The sequence below is a fragment of the Pelecanus crispus genome, chromosome 1 (assembly GCF_030463565.1).
Source record: "Pelecanus crispus isolate bPelCri1 chromosome 1, bPelCri1.pri, whole genome shotgun sequence".
NCBI lineage: Eukaryota > Metazoa > Chordata > Aves > Pelecaniformes > Pelecanidae > Pelecanus > Pelecanus crispus.
This window is the reverse complement of record NC_134643.1, coordinates 127,183,177-127,204,606: the sequence shown is the minus strand read 5'-3', so window position 1 is coordinate 127,204,606 and position 21,430 is coordinate 127,183,177. Positions and strand designations below refer to the sequence as shown.

At 47.1% G+C, this 21,430-nt stretch overlaps 1 protein-coding gene across 1 annotated transcript in view; it reads right to left on the bottom strand.

The window, feature by feature from the left end:
* The window catches only part of PDE9A (phosphodiesterase 9A), a 51,478-nt gene that overhangs the window by 13,570 nt on the left and 16,478 nt on the right, over nt 1-21,430 (bottom strand). Inside the window, exons 3-9 of the mRNA XM_075714217.1 lie at nt 20,241-20,318; nt 19,858-19,901; nt 12,786-12,840; nt 11,881-11,951; nt 7,109-7,193; nt 2,977-3,058; nt 521-595 (exon numbers count right to left, since the gene is read on the bottom strand). Coding sequence (XP_075570332.1) covers nt 521-595; nt 2,977-3,058; nt 7,109-7,193; nt 11,881-11,951; nt 12,786-12,840; nt 19,858-19,901; nt 20,241-20,318 — 490 coding nt within the window. The remainder of the gene's footprint in view (nt 1-520; nt 596-2,976; nt 3,059-7,108; nt 7,194-11,880; nt 11,952-12,785; nt 12,841-19,857; nt 19,902-20,240; nt 20,319-21,430) is intronic.

The following is a 21,430-nucleotide window of genomic DNA, read 5'->3' as shown; positions in this document are numbered from 1 at the left end:
AAAAATAAGAAAATGAAGCAATAAGAAAATGCCAATAGGCCATGCATGCATGCAGCTTTGCAACCTCTTCAGAATACACCGCAGAAAACCCCTTGCCTAAAAGGCTGTGAATCAATGCATGCATGCCTGCCTGGCTTCACACAGTGGCACACAGTTTCATTGATTTGAGTAGAGTTATTGATGATGTGCTTAAGCATACACTTTGGTAGGTATCGATTTGTTCAGATAAAATGGCATGAGAGAGCTCATGAGGCAGTAATGCTAGTGTACTGGTTGTCGTGGGACGTGACTAGGAAGAGATTAAAGAAAAAATAAAGATGGATCAGGTTATGATAATCAGCATAATCTATCTGGCATCTGTAGGGAAAAAGTACCGTATTCTGGTGTGATATGAAAATAAAAAAGATAGAGCGCTTAAGGGGCAGAAAAGGGGGAAAACCCTGCAGACCATCCCAGAGGGCTCTTCTGGCCTTGTTGGCTCTCAGAAAGAGTGCTAACCCAGCTAACAAGGCATCCTTACCTCGTTGGGCTCCCACAGCCAGACATCGAAGGTTGGTTTCCTCAGCGCTTCTATGGTCTCCTGGGACAGCATGTACTGCAGACAAAAAGGCAGTCAGTGTAAGTGAGGGTCCCTGCCCCGGTGTGGGACCTGCTGTGGGCATGTCCCTGGGACTCCTGGCATGTCTCATTGACACATGACTCATGTTGGCATGTCCCATTCACGCGGGTTTTAGCCATATCTCCCAAAGATAGAGCAACTGATCTCTCCCTCTGCCTGCCCAACTCTTCTTTCCCTCCCCACCAGCTGCTTGTGGTCACACCAGGATGCCCACACCTGGCAGGCAACAAGCCCCCAGGCAGCTCGCTGCCTGCCACAGAACCAGCTGGCAGGCCGCTGATAGGTGGAGATCCTTACGGAGCAGCGACATGGAGGGTTTGGGAGAAAAGGGAGGAGAGCGGAGGTGTTATGGATGGGGTTGCAGGTAGATCCAGCAAGGGGCTGTAAGGGGCACAGGGCACAGATCCATCCCTGGCTGCACTGGTTCTGCTGCCTGCAGAGCACCAGCAACATTGAGTGCAGCCAGTCATGGCTGGATGGTGTGACGTGTCTATGCTTATAGCATTAAATTAGCTAGTGGGTATGATATATTTACTTTCAGATGATTTATGCTCTCATTTTGAGTATTTTTTCAAGAATACCCACATTTTCAAATTGGTTTTCAGCCTGCAATATTCAAGTGATCTTTTATCGTTATGCTCAGAGGCTTAAAACAAAATCAAGCTCATCGGCCAGTTATGATTTGTATACAAAACAAAACAAAAAAAAAAGGAATGTAGGGGGTTAAAAGACCAGGGGAGGTCTGGACTACCGAATCATATTTTCGAGGCTCTATTGATCAGAGTCTTTCTGGGACACAAATCCCTTGTAGCTTTAATTGGCCTGTTTACCATGGCTGTCTCTAATTAGTTTGGGCTTGCTGTACTGAGCTGGTGAATGAAATTTTCTGAGCCATCAAGTTGTTGATACTTAATCCAAAGAAGAATAACACTGAAGATTAATTTTCCTTCTTGAGAAGGCAATGATTTTTGCATTTGCCTGTATAATGTACATTTGATATGATGTTCTGCAAGAAATCTGTGAATTAGCAGTACAGATTTGTTATTTGATAACAGTGTTGTAATGACATCTTCTTTCAGTGTACTCATCACTTCCTAGCCTCACTGACATTGGACAAATCCAGCACTTGACAAATGATAACAAATTTTGTAAATCTGTCAATCAGAACCCAAACTTCTGAAACCAAAACTCCTATGAGCTTTGGTCTAGGGACAACACAGACTACCAGTTTACTCTGCAGTCAGTCAGTACAACTCTTCGTTGTACTTGTTGTTAATTCAAGATCTTAATATCATAGCAGTAGATCAAAGGTTGACCTCACATATATATTTATCAAGGGAAAAAATAATGTTTAGAACTGACACATTTTGCAAAAACATGTGTCAGTGTCAGGAGCGCAAGTTAATTAAAAGAAATGTAAGTCTCATGATGTCTGCTTCAGAGACCTAGAGGTCACTTTTGCTAGGCAGAGCAGAATAAACAGCAGAACTTACAATCTGTTGCTCTATAAGGCCCCGAAGACAAATATGCCAGGATGCATGTCCATATCACACACCTGCATCACACCGGACCACGTGAACTTGAGAGCAGCTCAGCCAGCTTTGATGTGTGCAGGCAAATGCCCACTGTTAAACTATGATTTGCATGTGTGTGAGCTGGTGTTTTGTCAAGGCGTGAGCCGGGCACTGAGCAGACGTAACCTGGTAGCTTTGAATAATTCCTGTGCGCAAAGACGGTTGGTGCTAGGACCAAGGATCCTGTGTATTTCATGGTTTCAGCCTCATTCATCACTGCAGATTTGTGCTTGTACTTGCCCAGTAGACATTTTTCTTCAAGCATTACTGTTTTCTCTAGCAAATGCACTAACTTATTTTCACAGGGACAATGAATCATTCTGGAGAGAATCCAATGTCGCATTTTCTCTTTGTTTCCCTAGGTGAAGCATCTCCATAAATTACTTTTTAAATTAAAAAATAATCCATTAGGAGAAAACAGGCAGCGACACTATTTTCAATTGGGATACAACATTATAGGCTATTTTTGATTGTTTGCTACGAGCATGGAGAATAAACAATCATAATTAGACAAAAAAACGTTAAATGTTGATGAATGCAAAATGTTCATTAGCATTTCAAACACTAATGAGCTTTCAAGTATTAAAGACTACTGAGGATCCAACTTCAAGCCACCACAGGCAATGACAGCTTTTTCCATCGGCTTCCAGGGATTTTGGATCAGGCCCTGGGTTTAGAATAACTAGGAGGTAGATGGCTAGGGAATCATGCGTTGTAAACTAGCACTTGTCAGGATGGCAAGCGCATGGTAGGATTCTGGGAAGAGCAAGCATTGTGTGGTACCTTTGGGTAGGATGGTACATCCCGCCGGGGAGTCGGCCTCTTGTTCTCATCCAAAAAGCTGTACTTGCAGGGACAGTTAGTCCTGAAATGAAACATTCCGTGCTTAATGTTGTGGGAATAGAACTGCAGTGCCTTGAAAAATGCCCGAAGTACTCTGGTCTCTCGGGAGGCATCACTCGGAGAATTACCCCAGTCCCTAACCTCTCCCTTTCTAATGTGGTGTTGCTCAAATGTTTTAAAAGTGTGATCCTCATCAGGATTTTCTCCCTTTGTGCAATACTCCTGTCACCCATTCTCCATCTATTTGAATTCAAGCAAAGAGCATCTGTCTTCAGAGAAGTATCCATGGATACCCAATCACTTCTATTTAAACCAAGTAACTTTCCTCTCTGCGAGCAGCTTGCTGTCTGTGGCGGGCATAGTTGGCCGAGGATGGCAGAGCTCTGCCTGGGGCCACGCTGAGTATGGACACTGGCAGGCCTGTGCTTATTTACTAGTGTTGGCACCCACTGAGCCCACGGCTTATTGCAGCCCAGCTCCAGGCCTCCATAAAAGCTTGGGTAAGATGATCCATTTCGATGGCATGACCATCTTGCTTGCTGCCCTTCAGGCAGGACAACAGCAGTGAGGCACAGGCTCAGCAGACACAGTCTGCTTGGCTCCCAGGTCCTGGAGGGAGGGAGCCGCTGCCAGCAATTACAGGTAATTAACTCTTGCCTGGTTATTAACACCAGCACCCACTGCCAATAATCTACTCTTCCTTCCTCTGCATGCAGAAGAGCCAAGCTGATGCTATCCCATCTGAGCAGAGGACCATGACGCCAGCCTTTCAACCTTTGCAGAACATCTAGGTTGCTGCGTTGCAGTGCAAGAGCAGTTTCTTGCCTTACAGCCACGGGGGACGCAATAAAACTAAGAGCGCTGTGGTATCACCCATGGCAATTGTGATACTTTAATTCAACGTGTGTTTCCCAAGTAGTTGGTCACATGGACTTTAATAACTCTTATGCGATGTTGATCTGCTTGCATTTTGCTTTGATCCCTGTAGTCCTAATGTTTGGATTGTCCTTTCTCATTTTTAAAGCCTCCTGACAAATGAAGCTAAAAGAAACCCCCCAAAGAAGCCAAGCAAAGTATTCCATAAACTTCATTTGTCCCTTTTAAAATTATTTCACATATTCTGTATTGTGTCTCTTTTAGTGCTTCTCTGTTGGGAATTGGTCCGGCTCTTTCCTCCTCTTAACATTGATGTCTGCTATCATTTCTGATGGTGTTGTCTGAATCCTGCAAAAGTTACGTCATCTTATAGTTCATAGTGGTCAGCTGGCTTCAACCAGCTGCCTTTCCCTGCCCTGCTTAAGGAGATTCTCAGTTGGTGGAAAGCTGTCTTAATCGTTTCTAAAGCTGTTTCCTCAAAACACCACTGTGAGGGGTATTAGTAGGATAAAAATAGTGAGATTGGGGCATTCCTTGCCCTAATTGCAACTGGCTGCCAGGGTTAGCTGAGGGTCAGCCAACTATCTGTAATTCCCAGCTGTAGTAAGACATTGAAGCCTTCATCCTATCATACTGGGGAACACACCAGAGCCAGGATGCATCAGGCCTTTACAAATGTATAACTGTATCTGCAAATGATCATGATTTTAAATGACACTATAATGTTATTAGTATCTGTGGTGAGCACAAAAAGCAGACTAGCAAAAAAAAGCAATTTGAGGGGATGCAAGTGGGGCTGCTTTCCTCCTCTGAAGAGAGGAGATGCACAATTCACTGTGTGTGATTACTCTATAAGCTTAGCTGTTCATCCTTACTCTGTTGTTTTTAATGTAACAGCAAATGCAAGAATATGTAAACGTACAAGAAAACAGCTGCATACACTGTGATATTATTGAAGGAATACACGCACTCACACATACTTATATACATTAATTAAATTTAGATGTGATCTCTCATTGCAGCTGTAACACATTACCTAGCAAATGCCATTGCACAAGGGATGACAAGTCTAAATAGGAGCAAAACCATTTCTATTATTTGCCCTGGGATGCCTCTGTCCCCCCCACCAGCATGCACATACCTCACGCCAATGGGAGAAAGCTTGCTCAGCCTCTCTGGGGTGAAGCACCCCAAGGCTGGGGTCACCGTGGGCTAGTGGCATGGCTCCTGTGGAGCCGTGGTCTCTCGGGAATAGGGAACTACAGCTTATTCCTAGCAGCTCCCGATGGGGTCCCTCTTAATGGCCAGCCACCAAGGAGCATCCTCTCCTCACTCTTACAACAAAAACAGGTGACTTGTAGCTACCCCTGGTTATACGCTGAACCTGGCCACATCTAGCTGCTGATTTGAGACCCAAGCCCTTAGGGTACAGATGACCATGGGCAGAATTTTGTGCAAAGAGGAGGAGGTTTTGTGCAGCAGGGAGGAGGAAGACCCATCTCAAGGCAACCAAGAAGAGCTGTGACAGGTGGCTGCCACATGGATACAGCACGAAGTGATGCCGAGCAGAGTGAGTTAGGCTCCTGCTTCAGCTAAAGCAGCTATGCAGTGCAAGCTCAGAGCGATCTAGCTTGGGTGTCTGTGCCCAGCACTACCTGCCGCTGAGCACTGCACCCATTTTTAGCACAGCTTTCCAGCATCACACTCCGTGCCGGTCTCTGGCTTTTGGTGGCTGTCATATCCCACTAGAAGCCCTCAGCAAAGACTGCACCTCAGCTGGAGCTGGCTGCACTGGGCAGATGCAACACTCCCCATTCCTATTTTTCTTGTTAACAGATTGCTGTTTATACTACAAAATATAGATTGCCAGGTGACAAGGTCTGGGACAGGAATGAGTCATGGCTGCTGCTGGGACAGTCTCGTACTTCCTGATGTGTGTGGCGGCAACTGGGTTGCCATAACTTCTTTTTTTTGTTCTAATTCCCTATCTACCTGTGCGTCACTGCGCTTGTAAATGCAGCTCTCCCATCTCCCCACAACAGTTGAAGAAAAGTAAAGACACATGCACAGGCACACACGTTATTCACATCACAGCCGGCACAAATCAGCGTACGTGTTTTTGCGTTTGCTGCCAATTCGAGCTCTGATTTTTCTAATGAGAATTCCTCACACACCTGAACAAGAAATTATGCAAGCCCCAGGGCAAACTGCATCCATCCTACTGGTATAAATCTGGAGCAGATCTGAGGTTAATAATGTTGCTCTGCAATTATGCTAGTATGACAGCTGAATTTGGCCTTAGACTTAACAGGAATGTATTAACACCATGCCTCCTGACATATCTGGATAGCAAAACTTATAAAAGTGAGTGATTATAAAGCCTAATTCTTTTAGCAAGTCTCCCATTGCCCTCAATAGGAAATAGCTTTGATTAAAGGTCAGAGAATTTGACCCCAAATGAAGAAAAAGAGAGAGGCTGTTGAGATAGTTACATTTGATGAGTTACATTTCCCCTTCACCCACACTTTGAGCAATGCAGTATATCCCTCTTCAGCAACCTTCCCAGAAGTATTCATAATCTCACAGTGATGATTTGTTTGTCCTAATGGGGTATTTCAGTGGCACAGGGGGCAGACTTTCCAGCTGAGACCGCATACCGTACAAAATGCAATTTTTTCTGCTGTTGTTTTAATTACAGCGAAACCAAGCTTCACAATCACAGTGAGCCCTTGAATTAGTAAATTCCCAATTTCTTGTTGAAATTGAAATGGATGTTTTATAATAGCATGAGATCATAACTAGAAGAGCTGCCACATGTTTATTTGGCATTTTCCCAGAATATATTGGAGCTGATTCGAGCGTTAGCTGGTTCCCAACCAAACACCACACTTTGCAGAAGTTCTTTTCCCTTTCCCCCTCTCCTAGTAAATCTGGATGAAGAATTCCCATTCTGTATGGTGAAAAATAACGCTCAGTTGCAAGATCTTTTTCTCTGTTCCCGCAGCCTGAGCTGTTTTAACAGATGAATGGCTAATAGATCTTCAAATGTTAAATTAGAGCCACTGTCTTTAATGGTTATTGGTTTCCTTGCTCCTTTACTTCTAAGCCCAGAAGGTAACTCAATTCTGCGGAAACGTTGCATTAGGGTTTGAAACCAGATGCTTATTTCCTTGGTTAGGTCCAAAGCAGAACTTACCTGCTGCTTCTTGCTGCCATTTCCTCCCTCATCTTTTTAATGTCGCTCTTGCATTTCTCAATCTCCACTACTTTCAGGCCTTCCACTGTCAACAAAGGAAAACAACAGGGGTGTTACCATGGTGAAAGTCAAAGGATCTCGTTTCCCAATTGTGCAAAATTTCAAAGGGCTTTAACAGTTCGGTTATCCAGTGAGCCAGCAAGCGGTTACGGTCTGCCCTGGTTCTCACATATGCAGGTGCCGCCAAAGCGATATATCTTGAAAACCCATAGGAATTGTCTACTGCCAATTTTAGATAATAGCTACAGTATTTTCATTCACAGAACAGCTATAACGTCTCAGCTTTTCCACGATTGTTAGCAGCAGTCAGCTGCGATGCCTTCACTTCTCTGCTGTAGAATACGAATCAAAGGAAATCCTGAGAAAAAAAAAAACCCCTCCCGTGATGGGATGATAAGCGCAGCTAGGCAAACATGTCCCCGTAGGATTAGAATTCCCATTAGGATAAAAGGTTTTAATTTGAAAGTTCATGCAGAGCATTAAGGAGCTCTGAGAGGCATTGCTAGATACAGAGAAACCAAAGTGAGAATGCAGGAGAGAGAGAAATGTTGAAAAGTTTTGCTCTAATGATTGATTTCATTTTTTTTTTTAAGTATTGAAGAGCTGTCACTTTTTGCCAATCAATTTTGTAATCAAAGGTTATTTCTGCATGCAGCACAAAAAATCCTATGTTACCCTTCTGTATGTAATTATGAGAGCCACAAGGCAAAAAGTTTGATACCCTGTTTATGCAGCAATGCACTTCATTCCACATAGCCGTGAGAACCTAACTCAGTGCATGTATGAGAATATTCTCCCTTTTCATTCCCTCTCGTTGAACTATCAGCATGCTCAAGGACATAATGCAGCGCCATTTATTAAGTACATGTCATTCATATGCAATCATTTCACAGCTCATTTGTTTACTGAACTCATTGTTTGCACGGACAAGCTGTGGTTCAGGGAACTCAAGGGAATGTGCAATCATACAATCAGTATTCATTCACTTTCTTAGAAAATAATAGTCAAAATCACACTTATCTGGAGGGTAGCATGTAAGTGATAAAAAACTGCCTTGGAAGGGCACAACTCTGTAGATAAGCAGAGACCTCAGTTTTGTTTTCTTTATGCTAGTATCAGCAAAGATTGCTGTTGGAACTGGGAAAGGGGAAAAACACAGAGGTGTATGAACTGAGTCAAAAATGCCACATATTAGGAGAGGAAAGGGAAAAGGTTTTGATTTACGCTTGATTACAGGGACACCCTCCACTTAAAAATCCCATTTCCAGATTAATATTCTTTTGTCTAGCATTGTTACAAGCAATTTCTTTGGGTGATCATAATGTGATGATACAGGCAAGACCCTGTCCTGCTTATTTAATATCTTCATTCTGGATATCTGGCTGCACTTTTTTGGGTACTCAGTTCAACTGCCAATGATCAGCTGCAGCTGACGTGCATGCCCTGCACTGCTATGCACCACCTCGGTGCATTCATCCAGGAGACTTTCGTGGGTAGCCCACTTGCCAAGCTGCCTAAATGGTGGCCAGTGCCTATTTGAAGCAGTAGGAGCAAAGCAGAGTTATCAGACCAGCAGGGTAGTGGGGCAGGCAACTGCAGAGAGAAGAGGAGTTATGGTGCAAAATGGCAGCCCTGAGCATTTTTTCGTATTGCATCTCTTCAGTTTTCTTCCAAAACCTCTCCAGGGGAGCAGAGAATTTACATAATTATTTTCTTAAAGTAGATGTGAGATGCTTACAAATTGTAAAGGGTTTTTGCCAGCTTCCTCATTCATGTGTGGGCTGCTGCGTGAACACTGGAGCAGAGTAAGTCAAGCCACAGGACAAAGCATTCCCAGTGCTTGCCCTGCGTGCATGCATTTTCCAAGGGGAAGTCACAAGCTTTAGATGGGATCTAAAAATCAGTTAAAAGATTTGGCTCCTTGAAAACACATCTCTGTGATGTGGTTTCTAGACAGTAACAGGAAGGACACTGAGAACATTTTATGTGAGGTGCAGATGTAGTGCTGTCATGAGCACTTATCCCCACACACACATCCCCTCTGGGGAAGAAATCCTGGACATCACATGTGAAAGTGATGGAAAAGGGATCTCCGAACGAGGTAGGAGAAAAGGCAAAACAAAAGCACAATTCTTTTCACATTTGGCTCACAAGTGGTAAATGGCCTTGTCATGTGCACTGATTAAGGGCCCATTATATTATTCTGCAGCAAGAAATACCTTCTGAAAAGACCCTGTGCTGTCTACAGAAATCCTTGGGCTGAATCCAGCACTGAAACACGGCTCTTAAAGCAACTTCTGGGAGCCCAGCTCGAGTAGGGAGGTTGGACATTCCTTTCGCCTCACACTTTTGCTTTTTAAACATGAAAGCCTGGGATTATTTCAAAATGATGCGGATTTGGCTCTGTTGCAAATTCTGGAAGTCCAATTTCGAGCAGATGGGTGCACTTATAGACAGGCAACCCAGGGAGCTCCTTCCCACAGGCTGAGGCTGCCGGAGATGGGATCGTGAGCGCTCAGGCAGAATGGCAGCAGATTGCTACATCTGCTGCTATTTCCATCAGCGGCGAGACCCACTTACAGAAAGAAGCCTCATCTGGGGAGCAGCAAATTCAGTTCACCTGCACAGCACGGCAGCTCTGGGTGTGCTGCCTTCCCTAAACCAGCAATAAATTGCCGGAGAGTGCAAACGCACAACCCTTCCCCGCTGACAGAGGCATGCAAGTCGTTGTTATCTGCCTCCGCTGCCGCGGGCTGCCAGTGCTGAAAGGCAGCGTGTGTGCAGGGTGCAGCCGGGGGTCCCAGGGGGTCATCGGGGAGAGCCGAAAGCAGCCCCTAGCTGGCTGGGGTAGTTGCTTGCCTGGGCTGCCAAGGGGATAGGAAGACCCACAGGAACGCTTGCCTCATTTGCTCTAGTCCATGGCACTTAGCCCTGAGGACTGGAGTTGGCCAGAAGTTTCACAGAAAATGCGGAGTGACTGAGCTAATTTTTCTTCTTTTTTTCCCTTTCTTTTTTTTTTTTCTTTTGGACAAAAGAATAAATCAGTGGAGCCGCGGGTAAACTGTAGCCAAGCAGACTGGGAGGGATTGCTACCCCGGCTCCTTGCAGAGGCCTGTGCCGGGGGTAGGCAGGACGCAGGCGGCCGCCCCTCCATGGACGTTGCCCACCGCGCCGGGAGCCTGCGGCTGGGGTGGCCTCTGGGAGAGGCTCCCCCACAGCTGCTCTTTGCATAAGGACATTTTCTCCTCTCCCTGCTGACAAAGGCATCAGTCTCACGGAGCAGCTGCAGGGTCAAGGTGGCTTCTGGTCAGGGGAAATGTCAAGAAAACAACTTCTTCCATGAACCAGAAACTTTTTTTTCTTTTTCCAGTCAGCTCTAGTGAGAAAGTGCTTGCTGCAGCTGTGATGCCGGGGAAGACTCTGCCCGCTCCTGACTTAAATGCTGTGTATCAGCGAGGACGTGGCCTTTGGTGTCAAAACTGTGCTGTGCGACAGTACCTTATTCATACCCCTTCTCTGCCTTTCTGGGGTCTCTTCTGCATAATATACTGAAATATAACGTCAGATGCTGCATGGGGGTTAAAAAAAATAAAAAACCAAAACCAGAAAAGGAGCTCTTTGACCAGATGAACTTAACTTGGTTGTTGCACGGTAACTGAATGCGGTTGTGTTACTGTTAACACACTGAACAAGCAAGGAAATTGATGCTTCCTAGTAGTCTGCCAGGCAATATGGCCAGCAAGGGGTGAACCCCCGTGTTTGCAGCCCAGAAATTACTGCCTCGCAGGACAACGAGGTGTACCCTCTGGCTGTACTTGAGCACTTGCTATGCCACCCGTTCATGGACGTTTCAGCGTTCACGCTGTATTTGTGCTGCACGTGTTGCATGCATGCGTGCTGCGGGGAAAGGGCCTCACCCCGTTTCGGGCCCTTTCCCGGCAAAGGGAGGTGCGCGACATGACACTTAGCAGAAATACAGTCAGGTCTCAGCGCTGGCGCTGCGCCTCGGTCAGCAGTGAGGATCGACCCGACTGCTTAATACGCAGTAAACGCATTTCTGAAAGCAGAAAGTCTCTCCGCAAGACACCGTGTTTGACCTGTGCAAATATCTGACTTCAAGTAGAAGGAAGGCAGCTGCTGCACCCTCCTTTAATTAGTTAGAAAATGCAGCGGGGAGCACTAGGGCCCGGGTGTGTTAGGGGGGCTGTGTTTTGCAGAGAGTGCCCGTGCAGAGGCATGGGGGGGCCACTGCTGGGTGCAGGGGAGGTGACGGGGATGGGGTTGGGGCACGAGGGGATGCGGGAGGGCAGGCCAGGGGGTTTGGAGGTTGGGGACAGGGAGGTGGGCGGCGGAGACCCTCTGCCACGGGGACGTGGTAGCAGGAGGATGTGGCCCCGGGCCCACAGCTCGGCTGGGGGCTTGATGGCCCCTCAAAGGGGAGCCTGCCGGGGCGCCTCGGATGCCTGGGAAGCCAGGCGTCCCTCCCCGGCCTCGCCCCGCCGGCCGGTGCCACCACAGGCTCCCGCCTTCCCCACGCCTCACGCCGGGCTGGCCTGCGGCCTTTCGGGCTCAAGGCCGGCCAAATTATGAGCGACTGGAGAAAGCAGAGGGGCTGTGCGGAGCGGGATGGAGCGGGGGTACAACGGGGGCAGCGAGGCGGGGGGCTTCTGAGGCACCGGTTCCCGCTGTGATACGAATAAAGGGACACTCACATTCAACTTTTTTCTCCAGCATTGCCAAGTGATTAGCTACTTCCGTTTTCAGCTCATTGATTTTAAAAACCCTGAAAAGAAAACCCTCATGTATTAATGTTATACATTTACTGCCGTACCTACCCTAGGTGCAAAGGACTTTTGCTAGAAATGTCTACATTTTTCAGAGGACTGATCAGTACAATGATGGTTGCCATAAGAAAAAGGAAAATTTTCCATGGAAATGCTAAAATTCGTGCAGAAAATACACCCGAGTTTAATTTTCAGAAAAATTAACAACAAATGATTTTGTTATGGCCCTGGGAATGTACTGTGGCTCTGCAACACTTCATCACCCCCTCTCTCCTCAGTGACTTGTTACTGTACCCCCTAGGGAAGCAAAGTTAAATTGATAATGCTTCGCCTAACAGCAGCATCTTGGTGTTCACACACTCTGAAGCCCTCCTCCTTTTGAGTTATGCTGGTGATTTGCTGAGCTGTGGTGGGATTGATCTGTCTTATTGAAAACAACTGGAATAAATTAAATGGCTCTACAGATGTTCAGAAATCCTCTTGGAGGAGAGACATTTTTGGGTGATAAAGGGAAAAATGAGACAAATCAGATGACTTGACTGTTCAGCAAAGAAGCATTTCTTTTGCTTCCTAAGAAGGCAGGAGCACAATAAGAATATTTGTATTTAATACTTGATCTCCTTTTTAGATAAAAGGAAATTGCCAAAATCGTTTTTGGTTTAAGACACTGTATTGCTGTCAGCAGGAAATCATGTGTGTACCAGGCCTAAATTTGGCAAGAAAAGTGGGATTTGAAAGAGATCTTAAATGCCCCTCTGCCTCTTGTGAAAATTTCACTTCAAGCTGATAAAAGAAATAGCATTTTAAATTAATTATGATGTTCAGCTTCTTACCTCGAGAACTGCTCGGCAATCTGTCCCAATAAATTCTGGAACAATTCTTCTTTCTCTGAAAAAAATAGGAGGGATACATAACAGAAAATGACAGAGGAAAGAAGACATCCTCATCCCCCCTGAAAAGTGGTGTCCCCAGACTTCCAGCTCTGATGACAATGCATTTAGCCAAAAAGTCATTCTGGTCCTTTGAAGAGTGACAGCATTTGGGAATGACTCCTCATCTCACCTGCCTTCCTCTGCCTGCAGATTACAGTCAAGGATTCTCAGAAGCTTTTTTTGGTGGTGCTGGGTCTCTGAGAGGTAGCTTGTTTTAAGGCAGCACTCTCTGGAAAGAAGACCCCTTTTGCATTTTTTGGGTGGGACACCCAGAATTGCTGTCTGCTTTTGAAAGGTCTGGCTCACAAGGACTGCCTCTCCACCATCAGCACACCATGCCAGAGTGCCCATGAACAACACAGGAACTTATGAACACAAAAAACCCAGCTTGCCTTTCAGATTTACACTGGGACATTATCCTGGAGACCAATTTTTTGGTGCAAATTCATAAGGCTAAACTTCAGGCAAACGTGAGATGCCAAAGTGACTGTCTTTGCAGACCAATGAGGTTCGCCATTCCTGTGGGATGGACACAGCAGGGCACAAGTTTCCCAGCCCCTTTTCCCTTCAGAACGTAACTTGGACAGAGCCGCCACAGGGATCCCGTGGGGATCCCATCGCTGCCTGAGCTGCTGCGGCAGTGGCCGCACTGGAGGCACTCACACCGCTATCTCCCCGCATCCCACTGCCAACTCCCGCTCGCAGGCACTTCAGCCGGCTCAGGAAAGCCATGAGGTGAAGCCCCAGCCCCTTCCTGAGACCATCACAGGACTGCAATCACTAACGCAGAGAAAAACAAACGAGTCCTTAAAACAAGACCCTAAATTTTGAGGTACAGTACACTTTAGTAAGGAAGAAGAAGTATGATAGCAATGTTTTCTCATCTTTCAGTCTGTCCACACTGTATGCACACAGACAGCATAGATCACCTTTGCTGAGCTGTGAGCTGTGAGCTGCTGTTTCAAGATTGCTCCCACTTTCCCCCACCAGCTAATTTAAACTGTACTGTGCTGCAGTCATTCTCATGCCTGCAATGTGGATGTACTCTTGGTTTCTCATGCTCAAGGAGCAGAAACATTGCATGCTGTCATATACACGCTGCAGATTACAGAACACCCATTTATACCCTACGTAGAAACACCCTGATGGCATTTCTGAAGCTACTTCTTGCACTTGCCTGAAGGAGCATGATGCTTCACGAGTGCAATCACCCAGGCAAAACACGTCAGACAGAAATACAGCCCGGCATTTACAACGTATTTCTAAATAATAGCTCTTGTACCTGTTGAAGGGATTTGTAATTCCTCAGGTGTTAGAGATGTCAGAAATACTTGCCAAGAGCATTCACTTTTCTGGTCAAAACAATTTGGCTGTTACCCCCATGCGTCTAAACTGGAACAAGCACTCTGTGCTCTGAAACTCTCATATCTAATTCCTCCTTTTTTTTTTTTTTTTTTTTTTTGCTGTGATCCAACTCCCAGAGGAGTGGCTAGCAGAGCAAATGAAGAGATTAGTTCTTTTCACAGAGACCCATTTTTCAGTTTTCTTACAAAACCCATTTGAAAACCCAAACGCTGAAACAAAGCAAACGCCGCGTCCTATTTAAGACAGGAGGAAAGCTTACCGTATGCAGCACCTGGGATGGTACCCGAGTCCAACAGTGCGAATAAGCAGAGAAACCTGTGTCCTCTCACTTCGGTGCTGCTCAGCTCTGAACAGAGGCTGTAGCATGCCAGAGACTGACAAGTTCCCTATAAACACCGTTCCAGTAAAAAAAAAAAAAAACCAGTCTTACTTTCACTCCCTCCCCCTGTCAAAACTCACTTGGAGTACCAGGACATTCTCATCCAGGGAACAGTCAGCTGCAATCTGATGTTTATGGATGTAATAAAAGACTTTCAAAATGAAGATGTATGTTTTTATAACCCTAGGGTGCAGTAACGATATATGACTAAGAGTGGCAGTTCGTCTCATCTTAAAGAGACAAAGATCCATTTCTTTGTCCTGTTCCTTTCCGAGGGGAAGACCTCTGCTAACCCCTCATTCTGAAGAAAATGAGACATCGCACCAACATCATTTAGTTTCGCTTGCCCACTCCTTTGCAAAACCGGAAAGCTAGGTGTCCTTTTACTTCATTACCTTCTGTCTTCTTTTTTTTATACCCCTGGGCAGGGCTGATACCCCAGGTGCACACAGCCACCTTTTCCTTCAGTTGCTTCATTTGTTTTGCTGCGATTCCATCTGGGAAAAGGAAATCCTACTGCACGTAGCATGGGCAGGTGCAATCCGTGCACCTTGCCGAGGGTTGCCGGTTCCTGCCTGCAGTAACCGAAAAGCCAACAGCAACCCTCTTCTCGGCTCACATCCCGCCAGCACCGTGAATGTGCAACATTTGCAAATGCAGGTTCTCAGCAAGTCAGATTTTTGCACAATACGCAGGGCATTTTAGAGCTGACAAATGAAAAATAGAACCCCCCCCCCCAGAAGATGCTGCGATAGCGTAATGCTGGGCAGGGGACTGGCCAGCTCAGGCCTCCCCGGGCTTCCCATGGCTCATTCCCACGCTCGCTGCAGGCACAGGGACTTCGGCTCCTCGCCTGCTGGCCCCTGCTGAGCTCGGCAGGGAGCTTGGCCGGGGCATCACAGAGCACGGAGCCATTTTGCCCTCCCTCCCTGCAGCCCTGTCTCCAGCAGGTCTGGGCAGAAAGCAGGTGCAGGGGAATATGGCAGCAGGGCTTTTTCCTGCGGCTCCTGCCGTGGCCGAATCGGAGGGCTGGCAGCGAGCGCGCACATTCCCTGCCAGACGGGGACTAGGTACATGCTGGGGCAGCTGAGGTTACGCGTGCACTGACACAGATGGCTTATAACCCACTGGCATGCACCCTCTTCTTCACACCGCCCTTCTTGGCAGTGGCTCTTCCTCTCCCTTCTTACACGCTGGGATCGCGGCCGGGGAGCCACCTCCATCCTCCCGCCGCTGCCAGCTCCGCTCGCCATCCTGCCAGCCTCAATGAGGTGTAAGCGGGGACTGCATGAGTTTGGGGGGGTGGGTTGGTTCCCCCCATCTTTTCTGCTGTGACCAAGCAAGGCTGTGAGGATGTGGGCATCCGCCTTTGCCTGCCAGTGTCAGGCTGGCGAATTCCTGCCACACGGTCTCTTTCTCATGTGTGCAGGTACCTCTGCCTCGGGCTCCCGTCTGTATTTCCCTTTCTGCAGTTTGTTTGGATCCGGCCAGTCAGAGGAATTAAAAAAACCAAACAGCCCAGTGGACAAAAACCTCAGGAAGGGGTGTGTTTCAACTCCAAGCCCACGTCCGTGAATCACGTCATATCAAGCGCCAAATACGCTTGACAACTCAGGTTAATTTGGGATACCTCATGTAATTCCCTGCTTATGTGAGTAATCCTGAAGCAGCTGAGCAGTTGCCCCCATCCTGATGCACGTACCCACGTGGGATGCGTATAAGGAGCAGCAGGCAGGAGGGGTTTTTTTTCTCACAGTCTCTGCCTTTTTCTCTTGCCTGAGCTGCAAGTGTGAATATGCCTCCAAAAGGAGAAGAGAGACTTCCCAGAATAAGATTTAGACACAGAGGCAAGCTTCTGTCACTTTACCAACAGCAGTCCGCACAAGATCTTGTGTATTTAATCATTTGGGGGAAAAAAGCGGTCCCGGAGACCTCTGGTGCAGCTATACACGTCATCGGTGGGCTCAGCGGCGGGCAAGGCAGGGCTAGCACCAATTCAATTGGGCCTTCTAGCAGGCAGCTAAACAGGTCTTGGTCATGCTAGCTCTCCCGCTGCAAGCCGATATCCCTGGGGAAAGACCATGGGTTTTCCTCTGTGCAAGCGCTAGATAGCTTCTTAGATGAAAAGGCAAATAACTGACCAGCAAGCCAAGTGGGAAGCAAAGACGCTGCCTACAGCCTCTGCCTGGTCAAGCGGCTCTGACGCTGGCGGGGTTCCCCGGCGCTGAGGCTGCTGAGCGAGGAGCAGCAGGTGGTGAGCTCTCCCCGCGTGCTGCCTTCCAAACCGATCGGGCACTGCTCTCTTTGGGTTTCCTCGCCTGTTTCCCCAGGGATGAGGGGATGCTTATGTTGAAGGACCCACCGGAACAAGCTGGAGACAGAGGTGCAGAGAGAGCTGGGGCTGAGCTTGGCACGTCATGCTCTTTCAGGTCACATCCCTGGTGAGATATTTAAGGGCTCGTTCAGCCGCCCTTGTGCTTTGCTGCCCTAACTTCGGAGCCCCTGTGCATGTTTCCCCCCCAGTTTAGGACCGCGGTGGATCAGGCTCACCTGAGCTCCACAATAGCTCCTTTCTCTGCGCTATCAGAAACGTAACAGACTTCAATTTTATTTCTCAAGAGTGTGCTGCTAGTAGGATTTGTTCATTTAATTGGCATCTCCAGCAATATTGCAGAGTGCCTGAACCCTACTAATTACAGCCACAACACAGCCATTGGTTTGTGAGTTTTGAGCCCGTTCCACTGCAAGGACGCCGACCGGAGCCTCTCCACTGTCGGGATAGAGAAGATGCCTGTTTGATGGGCTTGGGAGTTTAAACGCCCTGGAGAGAAGGAAGGGTTTGGCATTGGGGGTTTGATAGCCTTCTGGTCCGGGGCCGCGGGAGGAGGGACAGCACGTGATGCAATGGCCCCACAGGCTCAGAGCTGGCCAGCTGGGCCCCCGCCTCTGCCTTGCAGACAGCTGACCCCGCGGTGATACGGCCATCGCTGCTGCATCCAATGGTCACTCGCTGGAATAATAATTTTTTTAATTCCAACCCTCTCCCATGACTATGGCCAGGAAATGAAGAACAGTTTCTTAGCAGGACTCCAGTGGATATCTCCTCTGCTGCATAAAAGCCACTGCTTATATTTTCCTCCCAAAGGATCGTATTTTCCAGTCCCACCTTTTACGGTCTTTGTTCCGCTGAAGTGTGCGTCACTCTTTTCCAGCTGCCTGGGATACTGCTGAAAAGAGGTGCATTACCTCCCACTGCTGTGAAAATTGGGGTGACCCCTTTTTTGGCATGTATTTGGATGAGTTGCTTTGGAAGCAGAATCATGCAGACAGAGTTGTTTAAGAAGTGAAGACTAGAACAGAGCTTTTTTTTTTTTTTCTTTTAATGAAGAGGAACAATTTCCCACTCTGTTTATTCTTCCTACTCTCAGCAAAATGTCAGGAATGCTTAAGATTAATGACAACCCATGTGAAAGAGAAACAGATACCAAGGAACATTAGTTCCATCACACTCAGTTCAACTTTCCTCCTCTTTCCACAGCAGATTCTGTCTTATGCTTTGGCAACCTACCGCCAGAATTTTTCTTGCCCTTTTCCAGCCCCAAGAACAGCCGGCCCTATTCACTTGTCTTTCTCTGTCTTGGGGCAAATGGCCAGCTGGTACAGAGAGACACATGCTCCAGTTAAGACCCTGCCTTTTCTGATCTGATAATGCAAATAGTGTACACCCGGACCAGAAGAGTGATGCTGTTCCAGCAGAGTTTGTTACAATAAGAAGACAGCTTCTTTTCCCTTAGCAGTCACGTGCATCCCTCGGCTTTGACTACCTCCTTCTGGCAACAGCGGCAATCACTGACATGGGACCTGTTTATGGCTTGTAACAAATCTGACTGTGATAAAGTTCTTCCCTGTTTCCTAGCTTCTTTGTTCTTTTTGCTCTCCATTCGTCTTTGCTCTCTGCATGCACAAGGTCCCCGCTGTTGCCTCTCCGCCCCCCTCCCCAATCCTCCTACACTGCCTTGCTGTGCCCTTTTCCTACAGATGTTTCTGCTGCAGCAGACGTGGGTACCTCAGAGAGCAGCTTTGGTTCCCTCTACCTCCCTGTCTAAAAAAAGGCAGTGCTGTGAGACACTGTTTTCTTGCGTAACACAGGAGACTAAGCAAGAAGAAGAGGTGGGACCTGCAATTAACATTAGCAAGAAGACAAGGTGGGACCAGCAAAACAGCCTTGTCGATAATCCAAGAGCCTCACCCATTCCTGCAAACTACTTTTCCAGCCCCAGACTTTTTGACTCCCTCCCGTTCTTTCTGTGAAGTCTATGTTTCCAAGATAATCTTAACCTCTGGGCCCTTGCCTCTTCTATCTTCTCATTTTACTGCTCCAAACTGTGTCCCCAGCTGATATCTTCTACCCTCCTGCAGCCCCTGCCTCAGCAGCCAGCCTCTCCCTACAGCTCCACAGTGTACAGACTAGGGCTCTTGCTCAGGCTGCCTCAGAGCGAGTGGCAGGAGATACTGCAGTTGCACAGATAAGGGAGACCTGAGCCAGATGCTCTGCAGGAATTGCCCCAAGCAAATGTTCTGCTCCAGTGTCTGAGAGCTACTGGCCTGAGCATGACACCAGCAGGCAAAGAGAAATGATAGAACTGTCACTTCAGCCCTGCCTGTGGAATACAACAGCGCTGTGTGCTGAGGAATGTGTTCCACGTGTTCTTTCATCCAGGCCTTCTTTAGTCTTGTCAGGTGTATTTAAACATTTATTACACTTAAAGCTACCATGCCGACAACAGAAATTATGCTCTCTCCTCAGCCATTTGGAAATAACATGGGGTTCAAATGTTGTGCTCAGCTTTCCAGCAGAGCTTTGCCAAGCAGTGAACAAGTTTAACAAAACAGTGCAGGACAGGCTTTCAAACATCAGCTGTGTTGCCTGAAAAAAACCACTGCTCCATGCGAGGCCCTCATGGACATCAGTGGTGCTGAGTCAGACCAGAGCTAAGCACTGTGAAAGTCCCCTGGACCCCAGCCATTCCACCTCACCCTCAAATACTTTAAATCTGGGGATTTTTTTTAGCTTTCCTCCAGAACACTGTGATCAACCACTTCTTATTCTGCCGCAGCTACAACCATGACACCATCATCTTTCTTTCTTGCATCATAGCCACATAATTTCCATGTGCAAATGCCTGCAAATTCAGCTGCGGTAAATTCAGTTCAAAAGGGTCATTTTACCTGAGAGCTGCCCAGTGGCAACAGGTATCACTTTGTATGGAGACCTGGAAGAGTCAGAGAGGGGTGATGATAGCAACACTCAGGAAGCAATTTGTATTTCACATTTGACAGCGAACAGGGTGGGATGGGAACAGATGTTCTACATTAAACACTTAAAAGCAGTATTTTTTCCTCAGACAATTACTCCTACTTTAATAACAAGCGAAAATCTTCAAAACCAGCAGGCATTAGTGTTATAAGCCAGCATGCAATTCTTGCTGTCATCTCCCTCCCTCCAGGGAGCTGCTTACCTCCCACTGCACACAAAAGGCATCTGCAGGCAACCACCACCCCTTCCCTTGGGCTTGACCCCATTTTTAAGAGCAGGTTGCAGCAAGACTTACCTCTCTGAGTTTACAGGCATTGTTGGATCAATGGATACCATACAATTGTCTGCCGTCAAAAGAGAGATTGTTGTGTTCCTGAAAAGCATGTTTCAAAGAGTTTTATTTGACCTAGAAATGCTGGCTGAAATTCTGTGCTGCTGCATATGGTGCATAGCCATCTTGTCTCCTGCAGCATTCCTGGCCTGGCCTGGTACTGTCTTGGATGCATTTTACCTTGGTGCAGAAAGGGTCAAAGCACAGGACGGGATAGGCTTGATGCTTCACCAGTTTTAATTACCAGAGATATTTCTGGTAAAAAGTTAAGTGTGGTCATCTCTGATCTCAGAGCAGACTTTGCTCCCTGCTAACTCATGCATTCTGTTGACTCATCAACTAATAGAATAGAATCGTAGAATCATAGAATCATAGAATCATAGAATCACAGAATCACAGAATCATAGAATCACAGAATCGTTTAGGTTGGTAAAGACCTTTAAGATCATCCAGTCCAACCATTAACCTAACACTACCAACTCCACCACTAAACCAATTAAGGGTAGAGAAGTAATTTCATGTTCCCTGGCTTGGAGACTGGATTATTTTTTAATGAAAGTAAAAACTAGAATCATTAAGATTGGAAAGGACCTCTAAGATCATCAGTCCAACCATCAACCCAACACCACCATGCCCACTAAACCGTGTCCCAAAGTGCCACATCTACCCATTTTTTTGAATACCTCCAGGGATGGTGACTCCACCACCTCTCTGGGCAGCCTGTTCCAATGCTTGACTACTCCTTCCATGAAGAAATTTTTCCTAATATCCAAACTAAATCTCCCCTGGCACAACTTGAGGCCATTTCCTCTCATCCTATCGCTAACTACTTGGGAGAAGAGACCATCCCCCACCTCACTACAACCTCCTTTCAGGTAGTTGTAGAGAGTGAGAAGGTCTCCCCTCAGCCTCCTCTTCTCCAGGCTAAACAACCCCAGTTCCCTCAGTCGCTCCTCATAAGGCCTGTGCTCCAGACCCTTCACCAGCTTTGTTGCCCTTCTCTGGACTTGCTCTGGCACCTCAATGTCTTTCTTGTATTGAGGGGCCCAAAACTGGACACAGTATTCCAGGTGTGCTCTCACCAGTGCTGAGTACAAGGGGATGATCACTTCCCTGTTCCTGCTGGCCACACTATTCCTGATACAAGCCAGGAT